Source organism: Brienomyrus brachyistius, unplaced genomic scaffold, assembly GCF_023856365.1.
Source record: "Brienomyrus brachyistius isolate T26 unplaced genomic scaffold, BBRACH_0.4 scaffold37, whole genome shotgun sequence".
Classification (NCBI taxonomy): Eukaryota; Metazoa; Chordata; class Actinopteri; order Osteoglossiformes; family Mormyridae; genus Brienomyrus; species Brienomyrus brachyistius.
The window spans coordinates 50,143-70,649 of NW_026042312.1; the positions used below are offsets into that span (position 1 = coordinate 50,143).

Consider the following 20,507-nt stretch of genomic DNA (forward strand, 5'->3'; position numbering starts at 1 on the left):
TATCTTTATAGAGTTTTATATTTTTCTTTATTTCTTTACTTATTTGTAAATAGAAGAGGCCAAAGCTTTCTGCCCTTGAGGAGCTGTGGAGGACATGGCTGTTGAAGCAAGAATGCAGACCACTGTCAGCAGCACTACAGAGAGGATTCAGGCAGAGATAAATAAGTACAGACTGCTTCCGTCTACACTGTCCTCAGCAAGTCCAGTAACCTGGTGGTGGGACATGAAGGATACTCTGCCAGAATTGGCATCAAGGTATCTTTGCGTGCAAGCGTCATCCACACCCTCAGAGCGTACATTTTCCACTGCTGGGGACATTATCAGCCAGGAGCGGGCTTGTCTGTCTCCTGAAAAAGCAGACATACAAATATTTCTGAAGAAGAACTGTTGAGTGATTTCAGGTGATCTTAAAAGGTTAGTTCACCAAAAAATGAAAATTCTGTCACTAATTACTCACCCTAATGTTGTTCCAAACCCATAAGACCTTTGTTTATCTTCAGAACACAAATGACGATAATTTGGATTTAATCCAAGAGCTTTCTGATCCTCCCATAGATTTACTGGATATGCAGTTTTCAATGCCCAGAAAGGAACCAAAAACATAGTCAAAATAAGTCCATGTGATATAAGTGGTTCAATCATAAATATATGAAGCTGCGAGAATAGTTCTGTGTGCAAAGTAAACAAAAAGAACTTTATTCAACAATTTATCTATGGGAGGATCAGAAAGCTCTTGGATTAAATCCAAAATATCTTCATTTGTAGATAATTAATGACAGAATTTTAATTTTTGGGTGAACTAAACCTTTAAGCAGCAGTGAGCCTCACAAATACTTAAAATTGATTGACTTAAAATGGCTTGAACTTTATTAAAACGGTTTGCACTGATATATTGTGCTAGCTACACTTTGTTCATTTTGTGCTTTTGTTCCTTTGTTTATTGGTCTTAGAGATAAGCCTGCTGTGAAAAGTGTCACAAACATCCTGAAAAAATAAAACCAAAGTTTCTCTGAGATTACGTGTTATGTAATCTTGTTAAAACATATTTCTTAAAATAAAATCTCGAAAAAAGTATTGTTCGGAACCGGTATCGAATTCAGGGTATCGGTATCGAAAATTTTGGAACGATACCCAGCCCTACCTGTGATTATTTCTGCTGATGGAGTTTTGGTTTTTGCCTGGTGATTCACGCTGAGTTACTCTTCGGGCTGTGATTAGGATTGGCTGCTAACTGTTAAATAAAGGTGGTTAAAAGTAAAAAAAATAAAGTCTCTTTCTCTCTCTCTCTCTCATCTATGTGTCTGAATCAATCCATCATTATTTATATAGCGTGTTTTAACCACAGCGTTTATAAAGTGTTTTGCAAACATTTAAAAAGAAGAAAAAGAAATTCAAATAAGCTCAGAATAAATAACAATAAGTGAAAAAAAGAGTAAAAATGTTTTAGTAAAATAAAATTAAAAATTTAAAAAATACCATCATAAAGGACTTTAACCACCCATGTCCTCTGTAGGGGCCCCTCCCTCATAGGGGCCTCTAGCCCTTATGTCTTCTGGGGGAAGCGACCGCCCCCACAATTACTGATATTAATAAAAGCATAAAATAATAAAACTGATTATCATAGATTATTATATGCTTTGGTGAAAAGATGCGTTTTCAGTCTAGTTTTTAAAGTACTGAGACATTCAGTAGCTCTCAGGTTTTCTGGGAGAGAGTTCCAGAGTTTGGGCCCATAGTGACTAAAAGCTGCCCCCTCCCTCCCCAGCCTGGTTTTAGGAATAATCAGTAAATTACTGCCGGATGATCTGCCTGATCTGCCTGGGACATACCTTACAGTCATGTTACTGAGGCAGGACAGAGCTAAACCACGTAAATATTTACAAATTAGCAAATGAACTTTAAAATCAATCCTAGAAGCCAGAGGAAGCCAGTGCAGGGATGTGAGAGCAGGTGTGATGTGATCCCTGTGACTGGTGCGTGTTAACACTCCGCCTGCGGCATTCTGGGCCGTTGTAGATGTGATCCCTGTGACTGGTGCGTGTTAACACTCCGCCAGCGGCATTCTGGGCCCGTTGTAGATGTGATCCCTGTGACCGGTGCGTGTTAACACTCCGCCAGCGGCATTCTGGGTCCATTGTAGATGTGATCCCTGTGACTGGTGCGTGTTAACACTCCGCCAGCGGCATTCTGGGGCCGTTGTAGATGTGATCCCTGTGACCGGTGCGTGTTAACACTCCGCCAGCGGCATTCTGGGCCCGTTGTAGATGTGATCCCTGTGACTGGTGCGTGTTAACACTCCGCCAGCGGCATTCTGGGTCCATTGTAGATGTGATCCCTGTGACTGGTGCGTGTTAACACTCCGCCAGCGGCATTCTGAGCCCATTGTAGATGTGATCCCTGTGACTGGTGCGTGTTAACACTCCGCCAGCGGCATTCTGGGGCCGTTGTAGATGTGATCCCTGTGACCGGTGCGTGTTAACACTCCGCCAGCGGCATTCTGGGTCCATTGTAGATGTGATCCCTGTGACTGGTGCGTGTTAACACTCCACCAGCGGCATTCTGGGCCCGTTGTAGATGTGATCCCTGTGACCGGTGCGTGTTAACACTCCGCCAGCGGCATTCTGGGTCCATTGTAGATGTGATCCCTGTGACTGGTGCGTGTTAACACTCCGCCAGCGGCATTCTGAGCCCATTGTAGATGTGATCCCTGTGACTGGTGCGTGTTAACACTCCGCCAGCGGCATTCTGGGGCCGTTGTAGATGTGATCCCTGTGACTGGTGCGTGTTAACACTCCGCCAGCGGCATTCTGCGCCCGTTGTAGATGTGATCCCTGTGACTGGTGCGTGTTAACACTCTGCCAGCCACATTCTGGGCCCGGTGTAGATGTGATCCCTGTGACTGGTGCGTGTTAACACTCCGCCAGCGGCATTCTGGGCCCGTTGTAGATGTGAAACAGACAAGAGGGCATTACAGTAATCTATTCTACTAGAAACAAAAGCAGGTATTATTTAATACTGCCAAGACCCCATCCACTCTGCAAACAAGTAAACCAACTTCCTTTCTTTTTAACAACCTAAGCAGTTCTGTTAGCCTGCTTTATGACTTTAGGGTCGTGTTTCCACAAACTGTGCTTGCTTTGCAGAACAGTATTTCCCTTTTAAGGTTACCCATTTTAAATCTGGTGTAGGATCACACATACACATATCACAAAGCTTAAATTCTAGGTGGCCTGAGACAAGGCCTACCCTGGTACGAGAGGCACACATTGGCCTAGGCCTCAAAGGGGGGGTTCGTGACCCCACACACAGACACACTTAAACACACACAGATAACAAGGGGGGCCAGCACTCCAACTTTTATTGCTCAAAGTTTTAACGACCTACAGACAGCAGAGTGGACCCCAAGGACAGGGGTCCCTCGACTTGGCACACAACCCCCTCCCCAGACATCCTGCCTTACATACCACTCACCCAACACCCTAAAGAAAGTTTCTTTTAAGTTTGGCTGTTGTATATCTGTATATTTATTTACCCATGACTACTAGTCTCAATATACAGACAGGTCATGTTTGTAATGTGTCCTAACTTTCAAAGACTCTTTTTCTTTGACTGACTAACCTTCCCCCCTTTTCTTTTCCACATTCCTCAGCAGCCCTTATCTGATCTTTGTATCCTACCATGTCTATCTAAGGGTAAGATGTACTGTTGAAATGAGAATATGTCATATAATGTCTGTATAAAGGGTAACCTCTGATTGAGGTGCAACCTAGACCACTTAGACCAGGGACTGGTGTGAGTAATATAACATAATGACATAATAAGTAATCATTAATTAATCATTACAGATGGTATTCAGTGTGAACCGCTAGGCTGGTATGGCATGTTTGGTATCAAACCGATGGAAAATCACTCCAGTTTTACACCACTTCTGCCTCTGTTCACTGAGTGCTCACAATAGTCCCTGCCTCTGTGCGATTTGGCTACTACACTCTAAAACCTCAAACTCGACTGAAATATCGCGAGACTCTCTCTCATCGGCCGTGAGGGGAGCTTCGCTACCGATCGTTTACATAACCTGGTGATGCAGCTCGCTGGACGAGCCTTCTAACCCAGTCTATTAAGCGATACTGGTAACTAGTGAATCCCATGTAAGTCTCACATTAACAGACTCACGGGGATTTGCAATTGAGTTTGGAGCAATCAACCATTCGGCATAACAATTAGTTCATAAACATCATTAAATAATGATTAATTCAAATGTAATTAATTTCAAAAAACATATTGGTGGAGATATTACAATTTACCTGAGCTAAATATTCCTACAATGGTGTCCCACAGGGATCAGTGCTGGGCCGCTACTGTACACTGTATATATTGCTCGTATTATCAGAAATCATGGTGTTGGGTTTCATTGTTTTGCTGATGATACACAGTTATATATATCTGTTAAGCCGGATGATGCATCACAGCTCTCGGTTAGACGACTGTCGACTAGATATCCGGTGCTGGATGTCAAATAATTTCTTTATTTTAAACACAGAAAAACAGAAGTACTGTTAACTGGTCCGAAGGCGACTCAAAATAAGTTTGACAACCACAACCTTGGTGGTCTTCCTACCCAACCTGACACAGTGGTCAGAGATCTTGGTGTTCTGGTTGATTCAGATTTATGTTTCGATGCTCATATAAAAGGCATCACTAAAGCTGTGTTCTATCATGTACGGGACCTAGCCAAGCTTCGGAAGATGCTCTCCTTTCATGAAGCGGAAACACTAACACCTTTATAACTTCCAGGCTGGATACTGTAATGCCTTCCTTTCTGGGTGCCCATCTGGATCCTCACATAAACTTCAGCTGGTACAAAATGCAGCAGCCAGAGTTCTTACAAACACTAATAAATATGATCATATTAGCCCTGTTCTATGCTCCCTTCATTGGCTTCCAGTTAAGTCTCGGATTAACTACAAAATACTGCTATTGACTTATAAAACACTGAATGGCCTTTGCACCAGAATACCTTAGTAACCTGCTGACCTTATACAACCCTCCTCGCTTTCTTACATCATAAAGAGCAGGATATCTGTTAGTACCCAGGGTAGAAAGAGCTACGGCAGGCTGCAGAGCTTTCTCTTATAGAGCTCTTCAGCTGTGGAATGGTCTTCCAGTGGATGAGCGGGATTCAGGCTGATTCTCAATATTCAAATATAGACTAAAAACACTCCTGTTCAGTTTAGCTTATAGGGACTCTAGTTCTACCTCTAGCTAACTGCTCACTCCCAGTCAGACCTATAGTGTGAGGTATAGAGCTGGGTGGGGATCGGTGCCATTGGCTTTGGATAAACTGAACTGTCAGTCTGTCACTTTAGCTTCACACCCCCTTGTGGAATTGGAGTGCTGACATTCAGGGACTCCCCATGCCTGTGTTCCCACCTGCTTCTCCCTCCTACTTATGCTGCCATAGTCATATCTGCCGGAGCTTACATACTGCACTCACCTAACTGTTTGCACTGCCTCTAGTCTCCCCTACTTTGGCTAACTGCACATTTTATTTCCCCTACTCCCCCTGGGCTGTGCTGCCTGGAGACCCCACATTTTCAAGATGTCCTGCCTACCCTGCTGCCTGCGACGTCTCCACTACCTGTGACGTCCTTCTGGCCTGCTGCTGCCCCCTGGAGGATGGGCTCCCCCTTTGAGTCTGGTTAGGGTTAGGGCTTCCTCTGCTGCCCCCTGGAGGATGGGCTCCCCCTTTGGGTCTGGTTAGGGTTAGGGCTTCCTCTGCTGCCCCCTGGAGGATGGGCTCCCCCTTTGTGTCTGGTTAGGGTTAGGGCTTCCTCTGCTGCCCCCTGGAGGATGGGCTCCTCCCCTGAGTCTGGTTCCTCCCAAGCTTTCGTCTTTCTAGGGAGTTTTTACTTGCCACTGTCCCCTCTGACTTGCTCACTGGGGGCTTTGGGCAGGGATGCTGTAATGTGCTTTGAGATGATATAATGTTGTGAAAATACACTATACAAATAAATCTGAACTGAACTGAAATTGCACTCGATGTTTAGGGGAGGGGGGAGACTCAAAATGATTGTTTATTGCGATATTTTTATACTAAATGACACATACACATTTTTTTACTTATCGCCCAGCCCTAACCAACTATACACTAATTGGAGCGCTATCAGTCCTGTGAAATAGGCTTTTAGAAAAAATGTTTGTTTGAATGATTTATAAATAATAATGGGGAAATGGTCCTTTCGCCCCTCCCATCTTGCTCTCCAAGAGACACGCCGACAAATATACAGGTGAGAGGAAGTTTGGGGGTCGCAGCACAGGATCGGCCAGCATCCACACCCCTGCAGCTCAAGGGCTCAGCGATGACATCACTCTGCCGGCCAAGAGATCTGAACCAGCGACCGTCCGCTCATGGACACAGAGTCCGAACCCAAAGAGTCACGCACCACACCCAGTATTTACAGAAACGCTTCCTACAGCATCCAGAACTGAAACAAATATTAGTGGTTTTCCCAATACTAATGAAAACTGGACCATTCTGTATGATGCTGTATCTTTGCTTATTTGTTACAAAAAGGATGGTTGTGGAAATCTTGTCTTTTTTGTCTTTACTACATCACTACCTTCAGTTAATATAAACTAGATTAAAAAGGTACCTTGTTGATAAAAGAGGGGAAATAAATTACATATATACATATTCATTTTATATTTTAAACAATGTTGATCTATGTCTGCCAGACTAGATGTGTCCTCACATCCTCAGCCAGGTGCAGCTGAGGCCAGCAGAGGGCGCCAGTGAGCAGCCAGAGACAGCAGTCATACAGAAGCTCCCAGCTCTGGGCTCCATCACATGAACACGCCTGCTGACAATAACACTCACATACCACTTATACACCCTGTGGATAAAGAGCCCTCACTGTTTCTATAGCAGGTTAGGATGCTGTGCCTGTGATCAGAAGGCAGACTGGATGGGAATGGAAACGTAGTAACAAACAAAAAGTGACATCACTACCTTCAGTCATTATGAAGTCTGTGGTCAGGATTAGCTACTGCTATACAAACAGCTATAGCTGTGATTATCAAAATAAAACCCAGTTATTAATCAATGAGGAGAAATATATGATATATATTACACATTTCAAACAATATTCATGTATCACTGCCAGACCAGACATGATTTCCCATCCCCACGTCACTTACAGAGCCGTCCTGGAGTTCTTGACCACAGGCAGCAGCCTGCAGTGCTGTTCATCTGATCTGATGTATTTCTTCAGATCAAACACATCCAGCTCCTCATCTGACATCAGCATCACAAAGGCCAGAGCTGAGTACTGTGCAGGTGAGAGGTCATCTGCCGAAATGTTTCCTGAATTCAGGTATCTTTGTACTGACTTTACTAGAGAATTGTCACCCAGTTCAGTCAGACAGTGGAACAGATTGATGGTCCTTTCTGGAGATAAATTCTCCTTTATTTTCCCCTTGATGTACTGGGCTGTATCCTTAATGGTATGTGAGCTGGTTTCTGTCGGCCCCAGTAGCCTTTGTAACAGAGTCTTACTGGAGTCTGTTGAGAGGCCCAGGAGGAAGCGGAGGTAGAGGTCCAAGTGTCCATTCTTGCTCTCTAATGCCTGATCCACTGCAGTCTCCAGCAAGTCAGCTGATGAGTTTGACAGAAACACATATAAGGCAGCGAGATACTCCTGGATGCTCAGATGCACAAAGCAGTACACCTTCTCCTGGTACAACCCATACTCCTCTTTAAAGACTTCTGTGCACACTCCAGAGTAAACTGAAGTTTCAGTGACATCAATGCCATTCTCTGTCAGATCTTCCACATAAAATATGAGATTGCCTTTCTCAAGGTTGTCAAAAGCAAGTTTACCAAGTTTTAAAAGGAATTGCTTGCTGCATTCCTTAAGCTTAGCTTCATGGTTTTTCATCCATCTCACCACCATTTTCCTGTACCAACTTGTCGGTAGCCTATACTTGTCATTTTTTAAACTTGTCTGAAAGATCAGGAAGTGTGTGTACATTTCAGTCAGAGTCTTTGGAATTTCTCCCGTGTCAGTCTCACTAAAAAGCCTCTTAAGCACAGTGGCTGAAATCCAGCAGAACACAGGTATGTGGCACATGATGAAGAGGCTCCTTGATGATTTCACATGTGTGATAATCCTGCTGGCCAGGCTCTGATCATTAAATCTCTTCTTGAAATACTCCTCCTTCTGGGCATCACTGAACCCTCGTATCTCTGTCACCTGGTGGACACACTTAGCAGGTATCTGATTGGCTGCTGCTGGCCGGGAGGTTATCCAGAGGAGAGCGGATGGGAGCAGATTCCCCATAATGAGGTTAGTCAACAGCACATCCAGTGACGTTTTCTTTGTTACATCAAACCAGCTCTCATTGTTCTGAAAATCCAGAGGAAGGCGACACTCATCCAGACCATCAAAGATGAACAAAACTTTGTACCTAAACAGCTCAGTGGATTGAAGTGATTTCAGTTCTGGGACAAAGTGATGAAGCAGTTTAATCAGACTGTATTCACCCTTAATCAAATTCAGGTCCCGGAAAGGAAGAGCAAATACGAAGTGAACATCCTGGTTTGCTTTTCCTTCTGCCCAGTCGAGAATAAATTTCTGCACAGAGACTGTTTTCCCGATACCTGCCACCCCTTTAGTGAGTACAGTTCTGATAGGTGTCTCACGCCCACATAAGGGTTTAAATATATCATTGCACTTGACTGTAGTATCTTCTGTTCGCCTTTTCTTGGATGCTGTTTCAATCTGTCTCACTTCATGTTCATCATTGACTGCTCCAGTCCCACCTTCAGTTATGTAGAGTTCTGTGTAAATCTCACTTAGAAGTGTTGGCTGTCCTTCCTTAGCTTTCCCTTCAAATACACACTCAAATTGTTTCTTAAGTTTACCCTTGATTTCCTGTTGCAGCATGAGCTGTCCTGAAAAGAAATGAGAGGAAAATGCACTAATTCTCACCATGATCCTGACCAGTATGAGAGGAAGAATATTTTCCAAAAACACACTTTTTTACACATACATATCCAGATATTTCCCTGTGACTGTGAATGTGAAACTGAAAGTTTTATCATGAGTATTTTACTGGAACACCGCATACAGGACCGTGAATAAGCCTTAGGCAGCCAAAGTAAATGTTTAAAGCCATTTATCTGGGTAGTAAATGTATATCTGCTCAGAACCAAAAAAAAACACAAAACCCCTTTTCATTTCCCAAACCTCTCCTCAGGGGCACCATGGCATGACCCGGCTCGTCGGCTCCTCGTGTGTGCCACGCCCCCTGATTACCCACGTGTGCTTCCCTGATTGTTTCCAGCCCTGTCTGATTACTTTGCTTAGTCTTGTCCTATTTAAGTCCTGGTCTGACCCGTTCCCCTTGTCTGTCATTGTGGATTCGGTGTGGTGTGTGTTTCAAGCTCCTGTCCCGTCGTAAATAAACCCCAGTTTAGCCCTGATCACTGCCTGCCTGCCTCTCCTTACCTGCCGACCCGCACGATCGCCGCTTCCCGCGAACACGATCATGACACACCACAGCCAGTCCATGTATTTGTTAAATTTCACCACCAGCTCACTTCATTAATTAATTAAATTAGTTTAAAACTCAAGAAGATATTGATCAGCCACATGAGGTGTGTTAGTGGTCAAGTAAAAAAATACGTGGATATACTGCACGATTTCTGCAAATATTAGGGTGATTTTGGGAGAGGTTCTGAAATGGCAAACACACTTTGACATACATATTATAGTAGTTCTACACCAACATGAAGACCATTTAAACATCCTTTTCTCTGCCTGCCTAAGACTTTTGCACAATATTGTACATGCACATAATGTTATAAAGTTCTTACTCTTGTCCAGCAGGTCAGCAAGATCATCTTGCTTCATGGTCCTCAGGACGTACAGTGTGATCTTCAGAGCTACCTCTCTAACACTGGTCTTCTGCATCTGACCATCACAGTCCAGGTCATTGTCCTCCTCCAGCTGAGGCTCAGAGCATTCTGGGTAATTCTGATCTAGGTGCCTCACAAACGTCTCCAGTTCCTCCTTTAGGAACTTCATGGCTTTTTCCTCTAGCGACTAAAATAAACAGAAACAGTTAATTATTGCTACTTCCACCAAACCTTTTCAGTTTCACTTGTGAATCATAGTTTAAAACATATTTCCTTTAACATGATGAATTTATTATTATACAGCTGTATAAAATATAAGCTAATTGACATAACAACCAAGAAAATATATATCAGCAATAAATACAAACCTTCAATATGGATGATAAACCCGATTTATCATGTAGATCTGAACTGCAATCTTCCATTTGATCTCTGTGAATTTGGCAGAAACATAAAGACCTCAATTCATCTACAGAAATGTAACAGAAAGACTGAAAAGTTTCCCATTAAAATTGCTGTTACTGCAGATAAAGAATAACACTGTGATATATTACAACACCAATTCCAAAAAGTTGGGACATTGTGCAAATTGTAAATAAAAACAGAATGTAGTGATATGGAAATCTCATAAACCTGTATTATATTCATAACAAAGTATAGAAAACATATCAAATGTTTAAACTGAGATATTTTGCTATTTCATGAAAAATATTGGCTCATTTTGAATTTCATGACAGCAACACGTCTCAAAAAGTTGGGATGGAGGCAATAGGAGGCTGGAAAAGTTAGTGGTACAAAAACCCAACAGCTGGAGGAACAATTTGCAAATGATTAGGTCAATTGGGAACAGGTCAGTAACATGACAGGGTATAAAAAGAGCATCTTAGAGCTGCAGTGTCTCTCTGAAGTAAAGATGGGCAGAGGGTCACAGTTCCCCTAATACTGCACTGACAAATAGTGGAGCAATTTCAGAAAGAAGTTCCTCAGTATAAAACTGCGAAGAGGTTGAATATTTCATCATCTACAGCACATAATGTAATCAAATGATTCTGAGAATCTGGAGAAATCTCTGTGAAAAACCAGACTAGATGCCTGTGATATTTTGGCCCTTAGGCAGCACTGCATCACAAACAGGCATGATTCTGTAATGGAATCACTAAATAGGCTCAGGAATATTTCCCACAAACATTGTCAGTGAACACAATTCGCGCTGCCATGCACAGATGCCAGTTAAAACTCTATCATCCAAAGAAGAAGCCGTATATGAACATGATCCAGAATCACCGACGTCATCTCTGGGCCAAAGCTCATTTAAAATGGACTGCGGCTGAGTGGAAAACTGTTCTGTGGTCAGTCGAATCTAAATTTGAAATTCTTTTTGGAAACCAGGGACACCATGTCATCCGGACTAAAGAGGAGAAGGACCATCCAGCGTGTTATCAGCACTCAGTTCAAAAGCCAGCATCTCTGATGGTGTGGGGGTGCATTAGTACATATGGCAGGGGCAGCCAGCATCTCTGATGGTGTGGGGGTGCATTAGTACATATGGCAGGGGCGGCCTGCATATCTGGAAAGGCACCATCAGTGCTGAAAGGTATATCCAGGTTCTAGAGCAACAGATGCTCCCATCCAGATGACGTCTCTTTCAGTGAAGACCTTGCATTTTCCCACATGACAATGCCAAACCACACACTGCATCAATTACAACATGATGGATTCGTAGAAGAAGGGTCCGGGTACTGAACTGGCCTGCCAGCGGTCCAGATCTTCCAGCCACTGAGAACATTTGGATGCTCCATAAAATGAAAAATATGACACAGAAGATCTAGGACAGTTGAACAACTAGAATCCTGTATCAGACGAGAATGGGACAACATTCCTCTCCCAAAACTCAAACAACTGACCTCCTCAGTCCTCAGACATTTACAGACTGTTGTTAAAAGAAGAGGAGATGCCACACAGTGGTAAACATGGCCTTGTCCCAACTTTGTTGAGATGTGTTGTTGCTGCTGTGACATTCAAAATTTTTCCTTACAATGATGCATTTTCTCAGTTTAAACACTTGATATGTTTTCTGTGTTCTGTTATGAATAAAATATAGGTTTATGAGATTTCCATATCATTGCATTCTGATTTTATTTACAATTTGCAGAACGTCCCAACCTTTTTGGAATTGGGGTTGTAGTTTGGAAAGATGTATCTGCCATCCATCCATCCATTTTCCAAACCGCTTATCCTATTGGGTCGCGGGGGGTCCGGAGCCTATCCCGGAAGCAATGGGCACGAGGCTGGGAACAACCCAGGATGGGGGGCCAGCCCATCGCAGGGCACACTCACACACCATTCACTCTCACATGCATTCCTATGGGCAATTTAGCAAGTCCAATTAGCCTCAGCATGTTTTTGGACTGTGGGGGGAAACCGGAGTACCCGGAGGAAACCCCACGACGACATGGGGAGAACATGCAAACTCCACACACATGTGACCCAGGCGGAGATTCGAACCTGGGTCCCAGAGGTGTGAGGCAACAGTGCTAACCACTGCACCACCATGCCGCCCCTGTATCTGCCATGTTAAGCTTTATTCACTGGGGCGGCTTCCTGATTCTCTCATGACAGCAGAAGAGAACCAGTGACATCAGGCTCCAGCACACAGAGACACAGCAGGCAGGAAGGACAGTTTTCTATGCAGCCCTTTGTACCCAGTGACATTTAGAGTCATTCACCTGATTAGCAGAGCTAAATACCAGCATCTGATTCACAATCCTCAGTCAAGAAACTGGTTAAACTGGTTGTAATTGGTTGGTTAAATTCAGCACCTACGAGACTAATGGGCCGAATCTGTCCTTCAGCACCTACAGGGTTATCCCCCCCAGAGTGAGCACACAGCTTCCTATGCAACCCGGCAAACAGTGAATCCCCCCGCTACCCCACCCCTCGATAAGGCTCTGCTTTGCTTATTAATGGAGCTGCCTGCTCTGTGAGCGACTGGCCCACAGCCGCGCCGGCCTGGGACTCGCAGGTGAGCAGGGAGCGTCAGACGGGGGGGGGGCGCCTATCAGCTTGTTGCCCGCATCCCTGCCTCCCCGCTTCTGTACCAGCTGGTCCCTGGGCCCCCACTAGCCGGAGTGATACTGCTGCTTAAATATGATGAAACATTAAACATCATCATCCTGCACCAGTTCTCCATCCCAGTGGACATAATGTGCATGATGTCATCAGCGTGCGCCACTCAACCTAGTATGTCCTACTGTCTTACAGAATACTAACCGCTTCAGGGGTCATCGTTTGTCTGTCAGCCAGCAGCAGTGAGGGAAAACATACACACAGCTGTCCATGAACTTAAGTGCTGGTGATGCTGCCTCAGACCTTCAGAACGTTCTTATCCCATTAGGATGTGATGGGGATGTGCTGACCAGGGACAGGGGGAAGCGTGAGAGCGGGTGGGAAGGGGAGCGAGCAGTATGAGCGGAGGCAGGCCTCTCAGCTTACACCACCCAGCTGTCGGGGCCCAGCGCCCCCCGGTGTCCATTACCACAGGCAACCCAAGACAAACACAGTATCTGCCGGTGCTATAGCACCCCCCGGTGTCCATTACCACAGCCGCAACCCAAGGCAAACACAGTATCTGCCGGTGCTATACCGCCCCCCAGTGTCCATTACCACATGCACAACCCAAAGCAAACACAGTATCTGCCGGTGCTATAGCGCCCCCCGGTGTCCATTACCACAGGCGCAACCCAAGACAAACACAGTATCTGCCGGTGCTATAGCGCCCCCCGGTGTCCATTACCACAGGCGTAACCCAAGACAAACACAGTATCTGCCGGTGCTATAGCGCCCCCTGGTGTCCATTACCACAGGCGTAACCCAAGGCAAACACAGTATCTGCCAGTGCTATAGCGCCCCCCGGTGTCCATTACCACAGGCGCAACCCAAGGCAAACACAGTATCTGCCGGTGCTATAGCGCCCCCCGGTGTCCATTACCACAGGCGCAACCCAAGACAAACACAGTATCTGCCGGTGCTATAGCGCCCCCCGGTGTCCATTACCACAGGCGCAACCCAAGGCAAACACAGTATCTGCCAGTGCTATAGCGCCCCCCGGTGTCCATTACCACAGGCGCAACCCAAGACAAACACAGTATCTGCCGGTGCTATAGCGCCCCCCGGTGTCCGTTACCACAGGCGCGACCCAAGACAAACACAGTATCTGCCGGTGCTATAGCGCCCCCCGGTGTCCATTACCACAGGCGCAACCCAAGGCAAACACAGTATCTGCCGGTGCTATAGCGCCCCCCGGTGTCCATTACCACAGGCGCAACCCAAGGCAAACACAGTATCTGCCGGTGCTATAGCGCCCCCCGGTGTCCATTACCACAGGCGCAACCCAAGACAAACACAGTATCTGCTGGTGCTATAGCGCCCCCTGGTGTCCATTACCACAGGCGTAACCCAAGACAAACACAGTATCTGCTGGTGCTATAGCGCCCCCTGGTGTCCATTACCACAGGCGTAACCCAAGACAAACACAGTATCTGCCGGTGCTATAGAGAGATCAGCACAAGTCATACACACTGTGATGAGCTATAACACAGGCTGTAACTCTGCCAGGGGCTGATCTGGGCAGCTAGAGGCACATCGGGGAGGAACAAAGGATGGGGGGGCAGTTAGACAGAGTCTGGCAGAGGAACACACCTGACCTCTTATCTGCAGCTGCGTAACTGGCCCAGCTGCGCATGCAGGGCAGACAGCCTGAGAGCTGACAGGGCCTGGAAGGGCTGCGCGCTTTAGGAGCTCGATGGCTACCTCCAGGTCAGAGTTCCGACTCTTGCGGCCCCCTCCATCTGCTTAATCGGATCAGATGCTAGTGAGCAGCAGCACAGCCTCAGTCGGAATAATCTGGGTCGCGCTCCGCGGCCGTAACGCTCTGGGTCGCCCTCCGCGGCCGTAACGCTCTGGGTCGCCCTCCGCGGCCGTAACATTCTGGGTCGCCCTCCGCGGCCGTAACGCTCCGGGTCGCCCTCCGCGGCAGTAACGCTCCGGGTCGCCCTCCGCGGCCGTAACGCTCGGGGTCGCCCTCCGCGGCCGTAACGCTCGGGGTCGCCCTCCGCGGCCTTAACGTTCCGGGTCGCCCTCCGCGGCAGTAACGCTCCGGGTCGCCCTCCGCGGCCGTAACGTTCCGGGTCGCCCTCCGCGGCCGTAACGCTCCGGGTCGCCCTCCGCGGCCGTAACGCTCCGGGTCGCCCTCCGCGGCCGTAACGCTCCGGGTCGCGCTCCGCGGCCGTAACGCTCCGGGTCGCGCTCCACGGCCGTAACGTTCCGGGTCGCCCTCCGCGGCTGTAATGCTGTGGGCCACACCTGCTGGGGGGAAAGTCTGACTTATTTTGACAAGTCTGGCTCATTTAAGTGGGAATTCCGTTCCATCAACGTGTCTTAAATTAATCCCTGCTGAGCTGCCATGGTAACTTAGGTGAGTGAACAAGTTTGGTCTGGACCAGGTTAACTGTCTCGCTTAGTTAAACATTGTCTCAAAGAACGTCCGACGTGTGGGAACAGATTCCCAATAGATTGTTTCGTTGGACGAGATCATTGGCTTCCGCAAAACGTCGAAAAACAGGGCACAATTTTTCATGCAATCCGAGCAGGACCTTTTATTAGAGGGTATGACGAATTCAAAGATTTAATATGTACTAAAGGAAACGCATCAAAAGCGACCCAAACCAGAAAAGACGGCTGGCAAATAGTGTCCGACAAATTAAACGTGTATTAAAGTAGTTTTTAGTTATTGTATTTATCACTTGAATGTAGTGTTATGGTTCCAGTGTTTCATCATTCTTTTATTGTCATAATTACAGATCAAATAGAAGCACAATCATGCAGGACATGGGGACAAGTTAAAGTGAAGTACAAACACGGCATTTCATTCATATGTACATATATATATATGTGTGTATGTATGTGTTTGTTGATTTTACGTATATGAATGGCGAGGCCATGACTGAACGGATTTCCACGCACGGACACTGATTAAGTCTGTGAGCTAATCCTTGTTTACGCAGAACAAACCGGCTCCGAGCAGGTTTGAGGATTTGGATGTGCTGCAATGACAACACATCCAGCAAGAGTTTCGAAAAACCGTGCCAACTACCCCAGGCAGCCGGCGTATACCAACTACCCCAGGCAGCCGGCGTATACCAACTACCCCAGGCAGCTGGCGTGTGCCAAGTGTCCCAGGTGGCTGGCATGTACCAACTACCCCAGGCAGCCGGCGTATACCAACTACCCCAGGCGGCAGGCGTCTGCCAAGTGTCCCAGGTGGCTGGCATGTACCAACTACCCCAGGCAGCCGGCGTGTACCAACTACCCCAGGCAGCCGGCGTATACCAACTACCCCAGGCAGCTGGCGTGTGCCAAGTGTCCCAGGTGGCTGGCATGTACCAACTACCCCAGGCAGCCGGCGTATACCAACTACCCCAGGCGGCAGGCGTCTGCCAAGTGCCACAGGCGGCTGGCGTGTACCAAGTGCCCTATGGCCTGACTATAGACCCAGAGAGACATGCATGCTAGTGGGCTATAACACTGTTACCTCTCAGGGCTCTTTCTGGTACACCCCACAGGGGGGCGCATTTCATGGTTTGCACTATAAATGCTGCCACTCACAGCCACTAATGTCCTGAGGCCCCAGGGCACTGGCCCCACTGGTCCGGTCCATAACCCAGCCGAGGCTCCAGGGGTCGCTATCTTGGGGCACCTTCAGTCACCGGCTCATTCCCCCACCGTGAGCTAAGAAGCGCTACTGGGGATCTTTCCTGCCTGCTGCCGTTAGACCCCACAATGCCTGCTGTCGATGTGCAGCCCCCACAGCCAGCCTTAACGTCCCATTTTTAACTATTTAAAATTTTTTATCTATATTTATTTACTGAACTATACGTTATTTTCAGGATTTTTTCTTTGTGTTCTGTGTACTTTTTAAACTTGTTATCCTACAGAAATTTCATTCACTTCTAAAAATGTTTACTTATTTTTGCACTGAATCAGCAAAATTTAATTGTCACCTTTTGGCAAAGAAACCAATAGTCTTTCTTTTTTGTCTGATGATCCTGGTTCATTATTAAGCCACATTGTTCCATTAAACATGTTAAACTAAAGCCATAGTCTGAGTATAATCTAATGGATTCATGAGAGTGAAATTATTTATTTAAACAGAAGCATCCGTCTCACGAGACGACAATCTATTGTTGAGTCATTCTTTAATGGACATGCAGGGGGAAACAGGCAAACCAGTGTTTTCCAGCTCTGTGCTCCAGACTGAAATTTAAAATCCACTTTGCGATTAAATAACTTCCAATTCCTGCTCACAGGAAGTCAGGTTTTACAGTAATCCTCATCCATATACCTCAGATGTTATTTATATAGAATACAGACAAAACTTTTGTTTAAATTCTCAAGGTGATGGAATCTGTTAAAGGTAAAAATTGGTGCATTCATTATAAATGTGTTATTTCCTCATAGCTTGTATGTGTCTCTGTGCCATTTGACTGAGAGTCTGAATGTCATTAACAGTGTTTGTTTAAATGCACATTTACCTTTGATCTGTAGGAAAAGGTCCCTCTCTGAAGTAGAGTGGATTTCCCATTGACCTGTCACTCTTCAGGGAAACACAGCTGGGTACAGGGGAGTCTGCTCTCTCCATCAGGACACTGTGGGCAGCGGGAGGAAACAAACCCTCATGGTATAAATATAATTCATACAATGGGGACGATATCACACTGCTGTTTAGCCTTCTGCTCTGCCTTCATGTACTTTGATATGCTGTAAAGCTCTTGATGTAAACAGACTTATTTACAGTCAGCTTTTAAGGAAATTGTCTCATCTAAAATTTACATATTATATGAAACTTTTAGTATGACCGTTAAAAACCTCCACAACTACACTTGACTTATGTTCCTTTTTACCTGTTTATATATTTTTGTTTGTTTGTTTAGTTTTGTTATGTGGCCATTTTGTATAGGAGGGATGGTCTGTGACTCGCCTCTAGTATAAAAGAACTGGCTGATTGTGGAAGAAGACGGCGAAGACAGAAGATGGCGAGGTCTTTTTATTAAGCTACACATATTAAAGTGCTGCCCACTGACCAGCTCTAGCTAGGAGCCCAGTTTACTTTTATGTTATGGCCTGACTATAGACCCAGAGAGACATGCATGCTAGTGGGCTGTAACACTGTTACCTCTCAACGCTCTTTCTGTTACACCCCACAGGTGGGCGCATTTCAGAAGGAGATCCATCCATTTTTATGCTGATCCAGACCAGATGATTCCTGCTGGGGCCTCTGTGAACATCAAGGGTAAGTAGATACATAGATAAATACACAATATCGAGTACTCAGCATTTTTACATCAAACTGATGAATTGTGTCTCCATTCTGTTATGTCCCATGTGTAGAATTACACATAGTAAAGAGGTTTAATGCAAACTTTCAATGCCACATTTTTTATAAATAATTATATGTATCAACATCCTCTCCTGGAGCCGACACCTTATGGTGGTGGAGGGGTTTGCGTGTTCCAGTGATCCCAGGAGCTAAGCTGCCCGGGGCTTTATGCCTCTGGTAGGGTCACCCAAGGCAAACAGGTCCTGGGTGAGGAACCAGACGAACTGCGACTCATTAGACCTCTTATGAAGAGTAAAACATGAATTCACGTTCTCCCTCCCCTGGACGCGGGTCACTACACTTTTATGGATGGAATTTCTAGGCACAACCAGGGCGTTGAGGGTGTCCGGTTTGGTGACCTCAGGACTGGGTCTCTGCTTTTTGCAGATGATGTGGTTCTGTTGGCCTCATCGGACCGTGACCTTCGGCTCTCACTGGAGCAGTTCGCAGCCAAGTGTGAGGCGGCTGAGATGAGAATCAGCACCTCCAAATCCGAGACCATGGTCCTCAGCCGGAAAATGGTGGAGTGTTCTCTCCGGATCAGGGAGGGGGTCTTCCCCAAGTGGAGGAGTTTAAGTATCTCAAGGTCTTGTTCACGAGTGAGGGAAGGATGGAGCGGGAGATCGACAGGCGGATCGGTGACTGCAGTGGGTGCATGTATACAGCAGTGATATTCCAGCAGACCAGGGGAGGGCAGATGTACTTAAACAAACTACATCTACACAGTACAGTACAAAAACCACGACCTCCATCACAACTATCACCCCCCTACCCTCCCCCCCGGAACTCAGAATACACGAAGCGGATGTGAGCCGGCTGTTCCAGAAACAGAAATCCAAGAAGCCCCCAGACCAGACGGTGTCTCCCCCTCCTGCCTCAGAACCTGTGCTGATCAGCTGGCTCCCATCTTCACCCGCATCATCAATAGATCCCTGGAGCTGTGTGAAGTTCCCTCCTGCTTCAAACGCTCCACCATTATCCCGTCCCCAAGAAACCCTCCATCACAGGACAGAATGACTACAGACCTGTCACCTTGACATCTGTGGTCATGAAATCCTTTGAACGTCTGGCTTTAGCCCATCTGAAGGACATTACAGGACACCAGCTGGACCCCCTGCAGTTTGCCTACCGGGCAAACAGGTCGGTGGATGATGCAGTGAATATGGGGCTGCATTATATCCTGCAACATCTCAACCGTCCAGGAACTTATGCCAGGATCCTGTTTGTGAACTTTAGTTCGGCTTTCGACACCATTGTGCCTAATCTCCTCTCCTCCAAACTCTCCCAGCTCAGCGTGTCACCAGCTACCTGCCAGTGGATCACCAGCTTCCTGACAGACAGGAAGCAGCAGGTGAGGCTGGGGGGGTCACTTCTGAAACACGGTCCCTCAGTATCGGTGCCCCTGAAGGATGTGTCCTCTCCCCACTGCGCTTCTCCCTCTACACCAATGACTGCACCTCCAGGAACTCAGCTGTAAAACTCCTGAAGTTTGCAGACGACACCATCATTGGGCTCATTCAGGATGGTGATGAGTCTGCATACCGGCAGGAAGTGGAGCGGCTGGTACTCTGGTGCAGTCAGCACAACCTGGAGCTGAACACGCACAAGACTGTAGAGATGACAGTGGACTTCAGGAGACGTCCGTCATCACTGCCCCCCTCACCATATCAGACAGCCCAGTGTCTACTGTGGAGTTCTTCAAGTTCCTGGGTACCACCATCTCCCAGGACCTGAAGTGGGAGACATCTCCTCCATCCTCAAAAAGGCCCAGCAGATGATGTACTTCCTGAGACAACTGAGGAAGTACAGTCTTCCACAGGAGCTGCTGATCCAGTTCTACACTGCAGTCACTGAGTCTGTCCTCTGCTCCTCCATCACAGTCTGGTATGGAGCAGCCACCAAAGAGGACAGGAAGAGACTGCAGCGGACCGTACGGACAGCAGAAAAGATCATGGGTGCCCCCCTGCCCTCCATCCAGGACCTGTCTCTCTCAAGATCCAGGGAAATGGCAGGAAAATCATCACAGATCCCACACATCCTGGACACAGACTTTCTGAGCTGCTGCCCTCTGGCAGACGATATAGAAGCCTGCAGACCAGGACACCCGACACAGGAACAGCTTCTCTCCCCTCGCCATCTCCCTCCTAAACAGCT

At 46.7% G+C, this 20,507-nt stretch overlaps 2 protein-coding genes across 5 annotated transcripts in view; both read right to left on the bottom strand.

Annotated features, from left to right (window-relative positions):
* LOC125722255 (stonustoxin subunit beta-like) overlaps window positions 1-20,507 on the bottom strand; it is a gene marked incomplete at its 5' end in the record, with an annotated part of 198,601 nt that overhangs the window by 33,177 nt on the left and 144,917 nt on the right. The window lies entirely within an intron of this gene.
* The window catches only part of LOC125722236 (NACHT, LRR and PYD domains-containing protein 12-like), a 57,465-nt gene that overhangs the window by 33,177 nt on the left and 3,781 nt on the right, over window positions 1-20,507 (bottom strand). For 2 of the 4 annotated variants that reach the window (XM_048998419.1, XM_048998420.1), the window contains 4 exons: window positions 17,509-17,622; window positions 10,288-10,351; window positions 9,878-10,106; window positions 7,198-8,953 (listed from right to left, as the gene is read on the bottom strand). In XM_048998419.1, coding sequence (XP_048854376.1) covers window positions 7,198-8,953; window positions 9,878-10,106; window positions 10,288-10,351; window positions 17,509-17,615 — 2,156 coding nt within the window. In that variant the 5' untranslated portion in view covers window positions 17,616-17,622. Of the gene's footprint in view, window positions 1-7,197; window positions 8,954-9,877; window positions 10,107-10,287; window positions 10,352-17,508; window positions 17,623-18,149; window positions 18,252-19,895; window positions 20,023-20,507 lie in introns of those variants that run through there. The other 2 variants (XM_048998418.1, XM_048998417.1) reach the window with 2 other exon arrangements.